We start from the raw sequence: 12,417 nt of genomic DNA, 5'->3' as shown, positions 1-12,417 counted from the left end.
ATACTTTATTGTCTTTAGTAATTTTTCACATATTTTTATTTTATTTTGGGTTGTTTCATATTTTATATTAGGGTTTAAAGCTATATGTTAATGAAATTGTCAATAAAAAATAGAGAAAAATATGTATTCAAATTTTGATTATATTAAAATAGACTTGTAATGTTTTTTTTTTTCCCAAAGTATGTTAGATTATTTTTTTTCTAGATTATTAGAAATAAAAAAAAATATTGAGGGATTAAAGTGTAGATTTTAACATAAGAGGGGAGGGAAATGTAATTTAAGCTTCTCTTAGGGGAGGAGAGTGAAATATTTTATAATATATTTTGAATAAGAGGGGAGGGGAGTATAATTCAAGCATCTTTGAAGGGAGGGGAGTGTAATTTACTCTAATGAAAAATGTGATATTTAAAATTCAAACACAAACCGTTGCATATGATCAAATTCAACGTTCTTGCAGCCATTTTCTTGCCAATTTTTTTTGTCAAGTTTTATTGAAAATTTATAATTGAACTCAAATATTACTTGTGTAAATTGATTCTTGAAATAGATAATTTTGCTTCAAGTTAATGCTTTTAATACTTCTAAGGAAAATGTTGTTATATGAACCCAAATATATACTATTATGCACTTAAGTTGTATTATTCTTAAAATAATTTTACAAATATATAATGAAATGAAGTTAAATGCATGTGTTTTTTTTTTTCTTCCACTAGCAACACATATTAATTAAACTCTCAACCCAATCATAACTTGTCATATCATTTTTGAATACTCTAGAACTTATAAAGACAATTAGATTTAGAGAGACAAATTGTAGGGTTGTTTCTCTCTTTAAATATAATGGTCTCTTATAAACAATTATTTTCGATTATAATCATCACTAATTTTTTGAAGGGTGATCTAACTACTTTAAAAATCATACGTATAACATTGTTGCAATTGATTTACATTTTCTACTATAGAAACACATGCTTCGAACTACAAGTTTGTTTTTTACAAACTACAAGGAACAACAAGGTAAACATAAAATTTGAACCTATAATTTTATATCAATAGCTAAACCTCTTACCACTAGTCTAATTGATTACAGTGGTTTCTTCCAAATTACAAGCAATCTCTGATATAATATTATGCCAATTGGCAATGGTATTTAAAGGTCGCCATCAGCACCTGGTTTAGCATTAGCAAGCAAATTTTATACCACGAGTTAACATTTCAATCTCACTAAAATAATTATCCCTTTTATTTTTTGTGACAAGAACATCACCATTTTTGTGACAAGAACATCACCATTTTGTTTTCATTCATAACGTCATAACCTTGTCTGCATCAATTCAAACTTATCCCAATAAGATTATTACAAATGCTACGGTCATCCACAGTATATACTACTCCAAGACAAGTAAGGATCTAGCATGTCTTTAGACTGTGATTAAAAAAATAATACAATACCCCTACAAGTAATAGCATTTGCAAGAAGTACTACAGCTGAGTTTCTCATTAGAAATAGCATTACAAAATCACCAAGTTGACAAGTATGATAACACAAATTTTAAATGGCACAATGAACAAGTCCTGGATGTGTGCATTGTAACACATCAACTTATTGACTCAAAACCTTCATAGCCTATTTTAATACACCATAATCCTCATCAGGACGTCTCAATCTAATAATAATATTAACATATCAGCCTAATTCATAATTTACACGCAAACATTCCTTACTTTTTGTTCATGTCCAATCAATTCCATTGAGCTCACCAATTCAACTGGATTTAGATTTTCCGCAATTAACAATCTACACATTCATGTAGTCAGAGACGTCACTAATCATTGGATTGAGATCACACAGTCTTAATTCCAAGCTTATTGTTTAATTTTTTTTAAATCAAAATATGCATTCAGCTCTGAATCGTCCAATTTCAATCCAATGACCACTGACGCTCCTAATAACATGAATGCATGAATTGTTAACCACATTAAATCCAAATCTTCTATTCTATGCTTTCTCAATCAAGGCACGATGACTTGATGAGTCAACAGATAACACAAGCATTTGGGTTCTCCTCTACACTCTGAACATGATAGTATTGAGTCATGTATGGATTGTATCCTCTGTATTGCTTAATAAGCTCAGCAATTTGTTCATTTGGATCTTTCTTCTTGTCATCTTCTTTCTTCTTATTATCATCTTTTTTGCCTTCGTCTTTTTTCTTCTCCGGCTCTTTTGCCGGCCCAACCGTTAAAATTTCTGTGTGCCAAGTTTTTCTCAATTTGCTCACAACATCAACAGGGTCTATGTTACCCACCACTGTCAGCTTCTTGTCCTTCATGTCCATGGCGATAGAATCAATGCCTGCATTCAAATCATTAACTATTTTGGTTGTTCAACATTGTATATGTCCGATTGAGACATGTTTTGGTTTTTTATATTTGGTGTATAAGTGATGTATTTTTACACATAAATGTACACTAAATGGGACAGCTACAAGATAGGTCCTTTATTATTTATTTTTGATATGATTTTTTGCTTGCTTTGATTTCCATACCATTTCACACATTGTCATGTATGAGTCGGCTGTCGCATACAGTTGTCCCCAAAACGAACGGTTGTTCAAATAGCGCATCTCATTTTTTTATAGTATCGAAATGCAGTGTTAAATTTTTAAAATTCAAATAACATCACTCCATGGTTAAATAAGTGCACATGACCAAATAATTAATAAATAAATATCTGCTGGCCGTCCATTTTAATTAATAAAGGTTCATTACTGTGAGTAGCTACAAAATAAAACGTCCAATTGTATACTTACTCAGGAAAATGAAATCATTGTTGGTTTGCACTCAAGAGATTATGATTTTCTATTTTGTTCATTAAAATATAAATTCATATGATTTGATGTCTGCATGTATGTCGAGTTTTAAAATGTTTAATGGAATTTGTACTAAAAGGACAGGCTAATTTACTATTACTAAATTAATGGAGTAAGGTTTTTCCTTAGTAGTGTAGTGACCAGTGAGTACCTGAAAGGCTAGAAACCGATTTCATGGCTTTCTGCTTTGCTTTGTCATCATGCAAGTCCAACTTCACCACTATTTTCTACAAGAACAAAAAAAAATCCTAAGAATTGAAATCATTATTATTAAACAAAATCAGAGACTTTAATCATGTAATGAAAAAACAAAGCAGGTTACTAAGAAATAACAAAAGATGTAGTCTGTACAAAACAATCAATTAGATTTAACCTTCTATTAAATCGTGTTTAGCATGCTATGATTAACTTCTTTTACTTTTCATTTCAATGAAAATGATCTCAACTAGCTTCACATGCACCAACTATAATAGTTTAATTAATGAAACAAGTAAGGAAATGGGGCAAAGAGAGAAACATAATAAACTCATCTTAGAGACTGAAAAAAAAAACTGAGTAAGGTGGTAAATATAAATATCTTAATATACTGAAAGAAATATTGAATACTTGAATGGTTATCCTTATTTGAATTGATATGAAATAAACAAGAAATTGAAAGGAAAAAAGAGGACTGAATTTTATCAAAGAAAAAAACAGAACATGGTCGTGTACTCTTGCTTAGGAAAGTGACCTTTAAATTAGAGCAAGAAATCTCACCTTCATTTTCACTTGAGTCCAAAGTTTTGAAGATCAGTCAAGTGTTGATATTTAATTGTAGGAAGGAGGTGTGAATAGAAAAATTAAGAGAGGGAGTAGGAGGATTGAATGTTTAGAAGTGGAGAAGGAGCAGAGAAAGATGGAATGCAACTTCGTGTTGGGACAATATGTAGACAAACTGAGTCACAAGAACGTTTAGTATACTCCAAAACAAGTCAAACAAGTGCCTTCTTAGTTAATTACTTGTTATGACTTGTGAGCGTACACAACAAGGAACCAGTTCAACAACTGCCCTTGCACAAGCAAATACTTTTCTTTTTTTGTTTGTATGTTTGTTTTGGTCTAGCATTGAAAAATCATGGACTTGTGCTGTCAATCAATTTAGATGGTTGGAGATGAATAATTTCATGTGTATTCAAATTGAGAAATAACTATATTTTGTCATTTAAATTTTGATGTCAAATACGGCATTATTTAAATTTTATGTAAATTTTGGAGATGTGTGTAAATTATAAGAGATAAAAACAAATATATACGGTATCACATATGATGTTTTTATTTGATGTTCAAGTAACATATCATTTTCAACTTTATAAAACTCAAACCCTTCCCTCTTTCCTTACAAAGAGAAAATCTTTTATAAAGTAACTTATTCCACTAGCTTTGTTTGCAAATTAGATTTTGAGAGACGGAGGACTTACTTTTAAAAATAAAATTAAAGACAATATAAAATGTTTTTAAAAATAAATTATATCTGATTCAAGTATTATAGAATCATTTATTATGTTCTGTATTTTTTTTTTAAAAAAATTATTAAAATATAAATTTAGCTCTTCAAAGTCTTTTTTCTCTAAAACCCTTCAAAACCTAGTGTATTATTTGACATTTGAAAGATAAGAGAGAACCATCAACCTCATTAAGAATTTACTATGAAATTTTCGTATAACCTAATTTGTGGAATTCCAAATCACAATTGGTATGAACGGAATGTCTAACCATTTATGCCATCCACAATTAGTCATTATGCAGATAATAACAAATTAAATGTCCTAATAACAAACATAATTTCCTTTCAGACGTCCTTAACCAAGAACATAAATCACAAGAAAGGTAATATATATATGGGTTATGATAGAAGACACCTTTTGTGAAGGTGTCTTTTATCAAGTTACTCTATGAGCATTTGTTAAAAGACACCAACTACTTTTTATGAAGGTGTCTTTTATCAAAGTTATAACTAAAAAAGTGAAAATCACACCTTGAGGTGTGACTTGATAAAAGACACCACACTACTTTTTATGAAGGTGTCTTGTAACATAACCCTATATATATATATATATATATATATATATATATATATATATATATATATATATATAAGTACATACAAAGGGTTTATTAAACTAATAAGAAATTGCATAGACGCCAGATGGCGCTAGATCAAAAAATCCATATAATTTTTTCTTTTTTTATTGATACTATAATATAAAAGACACTGCTCAATTTTTTTTATTGAAAATCATTCTTACATAATACTACATAATGCCGCGTAACAAAAATGTGAATACAAGAAAATTTATTCGCTCTCCTAAGGGGCAAGCAATCCTAGTGGGATGATGACAGATAATCACGGGTGATCTTTAGTCTTGAAAGATAAACTACAGGATTTCTTATTAAAAAGAAAGAAAAATAAGATAAATTACAGGATGATCTGACTGAAATCTGTTCTAAACAGCGGCTTGCAAAGATTCCCGAGCAATGTCTAGGGCCTCCTCCACTGAGGTTGCGTTTTGAAGTTTGGCTTTATCAATCGGAGGCTGTCTTCTGGCAAGTTCAGGCAGGAGCTGAAATTCCTGATACACATTCAAAAAACAGCTCTCAGGATTGATTAAATTAACACAGAACTAATTCGGAATACTGTATAATTTATTTGATTTTTGAGTGCAGTTCTATAGAACTATGAGATGATAGAGCCAAGTTATTAATAACATTAACAAGTACTGATGAACTTCAAATGTACATAAATAATTCTAATCTATTATCTACTACACTAGAAATTACCTCAGGGCTCCCACTTTCAACAAGAACTCCCTTCAGCTTACCTGTGCAGTATTAGCACACTATTAGTAATAATCAGGACCAAATCAGCAGAAGCATGGTGCATGCACTCACAAATATACACGCGCACGTTACACATGCATGAAAACATCTCCCCTCAAGCTCAGAGATAATCCACGCATCAATACTAAAGTAAAGACGAAAACAATCCTTACCGGATTCAATCCAAAAAGTAGCTATTTTAGGATCGAAGTTTCCAATTTCAACCGTTTCTCCAACTGTTCAAAGGAAAATTAATAGTGTGAGGAACAAGGGGTGAAATAGAAAAATAGAAAGGAAAAAAAAAAAAAAGAAATGAAAGGTCAGTAACTTTTTTTTGAAGACATATGAGATATGAAAGGTCAGTAACTGATAGTTATTTTGAATTAATATTTACCATTGTCTCCAAAAAACTGCCACCATACTTTTCTAGGGCTTCCTTCGTATTCAAAAACCCTTGAGTAGAAGTATGGAAGATAATCATACCTGAAAATCACCAATGAAATTCAGCAATATTGACAGGGACAAAAAAAAAAACAACTAATTTCAGGTTGCAGGAAATGTGATCGAATATACGTGTTAGTTTGTGCACTGAGTAATGCTTTCACACAATGCTGTGCCGATCTGCGAGCATGATCTACATGTTCCACTCGAGAAATCCGGTTGTAGATCTGTCCAATTTTTAAGAAACACAGATATTAGATCAAGAATGAGTTGAGTTCAAAGATCTGCCTAGTTTTCCAGAAACAGGAATGTCTGATCAAGAATGAATTGAGACTATTCAATTCAATAAGTTAACAGTATACCTTCAAAGGGAAAGCGGCTACATCACCAACGGCAAATATTCCAGGAATGCTTGTCCGGAACAGACCATCAACCTGAAATGCAGGATAAGAATACATTTATATGAATACCTTGAACTCGCTGTTTTGGCTACCCTCTAATTTTATCTGCAAACATGGGGGGTTCTAACAAAGGAAACACGGTCTCCAAAAATTGATAATCAACATCTCACAAAACAATACTAAACAAAGAACAATACTAACATGTTCAATTAACTACCCTCTAAATTGCTGCAGATAAAGACTCAAATTCAATTCCTAATCTTGAACATTATGCAAAATATTTGCTTATCCACTGGCCTCACCTGTATACCACCAACATCAGTATTCAAACCCACCCTCTCAAAGGGACCCACAGCAGGCTTCGCTCCAATGCCTATAATTACCTGAAAATTAGAAAGAGAAAGTAATTTTCCATCCATTGACCTCTTCTTCTCTAATGAAGACGCAACACATCTATACATTATCCAATAATTTGAGCACTATAAAAGTTCAAATTTTCAAAAAGTAGTTCCAGCCACATATTAAAGAAAATGGAAAAAGAAATATACCGTATCGGCTTCAACAATAGATCCATCTCCAAGTTTCACAGCAGCAACACCTCCGTTACCATTAGAACTAGCTTCCAAACTTTTAATGGAGGCACCCTGATGAATATAATGCTCAAATTAAATAGAGGAAAGGAAGGACTAAGAGAATAGAATGGTTGCACACAATATCAAGATACCCATTACTACTTACTCCCTCCATTTCACAATGAGTGTCGTTTAAGGTTTTGACACACAGATTGAGAAAAAGACAAACTTAAAGTTGCATTGAAAATTGTGAGAGAAAAGTTGGAGTATTTATTGAGGGTAAAGTTGGAAGAAAAAAATAAAGTTGTATTGGAAATGTAAAGTGACATTCATTTTGAAACAATTTTCTTTTTTAGCTAAAGTGACACTCATTGTGAAACGGAGGGAGTAGTACTTACTAGTTACAATATGGAAAAGAAAGATTGAAGAACGGGGATGGAGGAAATACCTTCAATATTTTGACCCCATTCTTTTGGTAGAGTTCTTCATATCTCCTTGCAAGAGAAGGAGTGAACAATCTTTGTAAAAGGTGATCATCAGGAAATATGATCTATTTTTTACAGGAACATATTTATGAGTAAGTAGATCAAAACCTTCAGAAAACAACAATCAATTTTAATGTATAGGTATAAATTTAATGACAACATATGTATGAGATTATGGATTGTCAAAGTATCCATGCATGGGTTTAACTCCCGGCACTTACTTAACAATGTTTGAAACCATAAATTAGAGGAAAAATGAGGCTAAAAGGCAAAAGCATGATAATAGTCAGGGTCCTTGGTAGAGCTGTGTCTTAATCTAGTGCAGACAAATCAACAAAATCAGCGACTAGAAAGACTTAATGTGGCATTGTAGCGTACTTATTACTTCACTATTCAGCATTTAGGAGAAAACAAAATCTAATAATTATCAAACCTTTACGCAGTGAAACAAATTGAAAAACTTTTTTAGGCATAGGACATTAACAAGAAAAATGGAGGTAAGACCAAGAAATTTGTATTTTGAGCAAGAAAATTGTATAGTTTAAAAGAAAATTATTAACAGCACACTATTATTAGTTCATTTTCTAAAAAGTGGATTCAGTTACCTGATAAATAAATCACATTTTAAAGAGTGTTTGCTTTTGAAAGAATGGAACAATACTAAAACGCGTTTACAGAGTATTAGAAAGAGTGCTCTTAGCATTCCCCAATAAAAATAGTGTAGGAAAAACACATACTGTTGTATCGAGTTTCCAAGCAACAGCTGCAGCAGCAATCTCCATTCCTATATAACCACCTCCAACTACTACAACCTTTTTCGCTTTTTCCTGGATATAAAAAAACAAACAGAAGAAAAAAATTATAATGAGCAAACTTCATGTCCAACTTAATTTTTGGCTATAAAAGAAACAATGTGGTTCTTGGAAGTAACTTTAGCAAGAAAAATACAGAATTTGCAACTTTTCTCAATTTACATAAAAGAATGTCCGAGCAGAAATGTCACATATAACAACATACCCATATGGAAAGCATTGAAAAGATTAAACACTAACAAAGATATTATTTGAATGGCCATATATCAAATGATTGTAAAGACTGCAATAAATTTCCCATCATAAACGTAAATATCAATAAAATCATTGGAACAATAAGTCATGTTAGAGAGGAGTGTGAGATTACCAACGATGAAACCAGCGCATCAGCATCTGCAACATCCCGAACATAGTGAACACCAGATAGGTTTCCGCCAATTTTATCTGGAAACCTAATAACAAGATAGAAGATGAATTGGATTTCCTGCACCAATTTTTAAGCAAACAACAGAAGGTGAACTGGGGTAAATAGACAAATACCTTGAGGCTGTACATCCTGTAGCGATAATAAGCGATCCATACTTAAGAAGCTTTCCAGAACTTGTTGTCAAAGTTTGCTTTTCAGTATCAATGTTTTCTACTGGATCTTCATACAACATCTGTAATCAAAACCAACAGCGTGGAATTCAGTATTACAATAACTTCAATGGATGAGAACTGAAAAGTATGAGAATTGTCTCCTTCCTTACTCAGTTAGACAGTTACAATATACTAAGACTCTCCTACGGTAAAATGTCTCCGTTTCGTAATAGCTAAGAATGTGAGTTTTCAGTTTCACCATTCCATTTCAAACAATCTGGTGTCCATTGTATCACAGTCACATTCACATACAATTAACACAGCAACAACACTAGAAATAAAAATTTCAACTCTTTATTGAGGAAATATGTAACTAAGGCCTTGCTTAGATAAACATCTTAATTAAGTGCTTATAGCAAACACATTGATCATATAAGTGCTTATTTATGTAAATTATTCCTATAATAAATGATAAATAAACTTAAACTATTTTCATATAAGTTGTTAGCTGTTTTTACAAGCTATCCTAGAGAACTTATGGAAATAAGCTGAAAACAGTTTATCCTAGAGAACTTATGTCATAGACTGTTTTCGTAAGTTCTCTCAAACAGACTCGCAGGTGTTTATACAATAGATAAACTCAAATAAGTCAATTCTAACGGCATAAAATAGAGTACCTCAATCCCTTTCTCTTTATACCACTCCGGAGTTTGCCTTTCTCCACCAGATCCAACACAAGTATGAAACCCCTAAATAAAAAGCATTACATAAATCCAGTAAATATCAGAGAATATGAACATAACTGGTTACAAAACAGTTATCATTTGAGTAATCAATAAACAATTCACCATAACATTCTTACAGGAAGACGTGCCGGCTTCTTATCCGGTGGGAACAAGTAAGCTTTGGTTAAAGCAGGACGCTCGTAAGGTGCAACCCCCTATTTTCATCAATTCAGCATACAAATATAATCATAATCATAAATATAAAAACAGAAAAAAATTGATCATGTTCTTGCTGAAGGAAATAAACAATAAAGCACCTCTTTAGTAACAATACAAAGACGGCCATCGGCGACACCGTGCTCGACGAAAGTGCGAGCAGCGTATCCCGCCGAGTTTCCTCCGCCAACGATCACATACCTACGGAGAATCGATTAATTAAAAAATCGGACAATTGAGAATTGATTAATGAAGATTGAAAGAGTTGAAGTGTTACTCGCGATTTTCATTCGCGTAAGAGGCGTAACATCTATGGAAGGATCTGAATGAGAGTGAAGTTGATGAAGGACGAGTTCGAGTAAGAATTTTTGTTTGAGGAGAACCGATAGAAAGTGTGTGTTTAAGTGATAATGAGTTAGTTATAGCTGCCATTGTTAATCTGCGAACTGTTTTACACAATCACGAAAATGAAAATGGTTATGGAAAATGACACTGCAATCAACTACTTCCAATTCTACAGAATAGTATAGTAGATGATGATGGACGAACCTGAAGACGGCATGGATTGATGCGTTTATAGATAAAACTCTATTATATTAATATAATTAAGAGAGTTAATTAATAGAGATGATTTAATAATTGAAGAGTCAGTGTTAAGGTGGCACTGGCTCTGGAAGAGGTCGAAGGGGCAATGAATGGAGTCTGAATGGCACTTCCAATAAAAATGAGATTGGAGTTTTGTTGCATTTTCTCCATTGGAGGGAGGTATCGTCGTGTCCTTCTTTCTTAAAAAAAAAAAAAAAAAAAAAGATTGAAAATTGCTTTTATCACATCAAAAGTTTCCTAAACACACATCGAAATGACGCAACTACCCCTGACCGCCGGTAGTTGAGTGCCATTGGATCATAGCATCAATTGTGATTTTGCACGTTTTGGTCAAAAAATTAAAATAAATCAATGCTTATTCGGAATGCTACAATACTTTGCAGACCCACTGTATGTATTTTTATAGAGTTGTCAGTAAAGTTTTGTAGAATTCCAACCAAGTCTCGATTTATTTTGATTTTTCGACCAAAACGTGCAAATCACAATTGATGCTCTGGCCCAACGGTAGTTAAGTGTAGTTGACCCATCAGTAGTTAATTGTAGCTGACCCAACAGTAGTTAACTGCTGTCGATTTGCTCAGCGGTAGTTAACTACCGCCGGGGGTATTTGCTTATTTCGATGCGTGTTTAGGAAACTTTTGATGTGAGAAAAGCAATTTTCAAATGGATTTCATGCAATAAAATGCTACTTGGCCCCAACCCATTGTTGAAATCCAGCCCAGGTTTTCTATGGAAAGATCCAACCCCTCAGGACCACAGCAAATAGAAAATTGCTCTTCTCACTTATGAAATTGTGTAGGGCCGGAAATGAGTCAAGTCGAATCGAACCTGTCTAAGCTCAACTCGATTCGTTAAGAATTGGCTCGATTCGAACCTCGGTTCGTGTTTGACACGAACTTTTTTTCAGCTCAAGTTCGGCTCTTCACGAACAGTTTGGTTTGGCTCATTAGGTTCAATTCGTTTGTTCAAAGCAGATAACTTTAGGTATGGAAATGAGTAAAACCACTTGAACCACGTAACACAAAAGTCAAAGAATTTAAATTTTTTATCCATAAATGTATTGAAATTTATACCAATTTTTAATGGACTGGATGAGGCTATATTATTACACATAGTAATTAACATTGGTGTACAACCACCAAATTCAGTTTTGCCTTCTTGTGGCATATGTTTCTCTTATTATAGATAATTGTATCCTCCATTTTTCATGCATGTTCCGATGCAGGACTATTTTATTTTTGAAATCCTTAAAAACTACAACATTATGCATGACGTTGTCTATCAATTTTAATGTAGCTCATTTTTATCCTATTATTGCTAAGTGTTTGTCTTAGTTTTTAAAGTATTATATATATAATCAATTATCTAATTGTGTAAAATCAATTATATATAAATTTAAATTTTTTTTTAAGCATTATATATATATATATATATATATATATATATATATATAATTGAGTCATCTCGTGAACCAAACAAGTCGAACTACATATAGTTCAAGTTCAACTCAATTAGTTGACGAACTTAATTTTTAGCTCAAGTTTGGCTCATTTGGTTCATGAACCAGTTTCGACGAATCAATTGTCGAATCGAATTACGAACTTTAATCGAGTTGGTTCGGTTCATTGCTAGCCCTAAAATTGTTCATTCCCTTAAATCCAGCGCGAGTTAACCCACGTTCGGCATTTTCAGCGTGAATTAACTCCCGCTGGCACTTCTAAGATCAGTGGAACCGACTTAAAAAGTGATTGAATCGATCTTAAAAGTGTCAGTGTGAGTTAACTAACGCTAAATTAAAGGAATGGGCAAAACCAAAAGAGAGAAGAGCAATTTTCCAACAAAAACACACAC

General features: G+C 32.5%; 2 protein-coding genes across 2 annotated transcripts; both read right to left on the bottom strand.

Annotated features, from left to right (window-relative positions):
* Window positions 1-1,469: 1,469 nt before the first annotated feature.
* On the bottom strand, window positions 1,470-3,770 carry LOC146934236 (heavy metal-associated isoprenylated plant protein 39-like). Its single transcript, XM_085706112.1, has 3 exons — window positions 3,630-3,770; window positions 3,025-3,100; window positions 1,470-2,356 (listed from the first exon to the last, which is right to left on the bottom strand). Exons 1-3 carry the CDS (start codon window positions 3,633-3,635, stop codon window positions 2,037-2,039), a joined length of 402 nt encoding a protein of 133 aa, XP_085562238.1. The 5' UTR covers window positions 3,636-3,770; the 3' UTR covers window positions 1,470-2,036.
* Window positions 3,771-5,077: 1,307 nt separating this feature from the next.
* On the bottom strand, window positions 5,078-10,659 carry MDAR6 (monodehydroascorbate reductase 6). The gene is made up of 17 exons (XM_085706111.1): window positions 10,510-10,659; window positions 10,238-10,406; window positions 10,062-10,161; window positions 9,882-9,959; window positions 9,697-9,768; window positions 8,981-9,099; window positions 8,808-8,892; window positions 8,366-8,455; window positions 7,592-7,693; window positions 7,120-7,215; window positions 6,874-6,954; window positions 6,533-6,604; window positions 6,303-6,397; window positions 6,124-6,212; window positions 5,903-5,965; window positions 5,691-5,731; window positions 5,078-5,482 (listed from the first exon to the last, which is right to left on the bottom strand). The coding sequence occupies exons 1-17, from the start codon at window positions 10,520-10,522 to the stop codon at window positions 5,357-5,359; spliced, it is 1,491 nt and encodes a 496-aa protein (XP_085562237.1). The 5' UTR covers window positions 10,523-10,659; the 3' UTR covers window positions 5,078-5,356.
* Window positions 10,660-12,417: the final 1,758 nt, after the last annotated feature.

Source organism: Medicago sativa, chromosome 4 (genome assembly GCF_051527215.1).
Source record: "Medicago sativa cultivar Bolivia chromosome 4, Bolivia_mono, whole genome shotgun sequence".
In the NCBI taxonomy this organism is placed as follows: Eukaryota; Viridiplantae; Streptophyta; class Magnoliopsida; order Fabales; family Fabaceae; genus Medicago; species Medicago sativa.
Note: the sequence above shows the minus strand (reverse complement) of the source record. Positions and strands in the feature narration are given on the sequence as shown.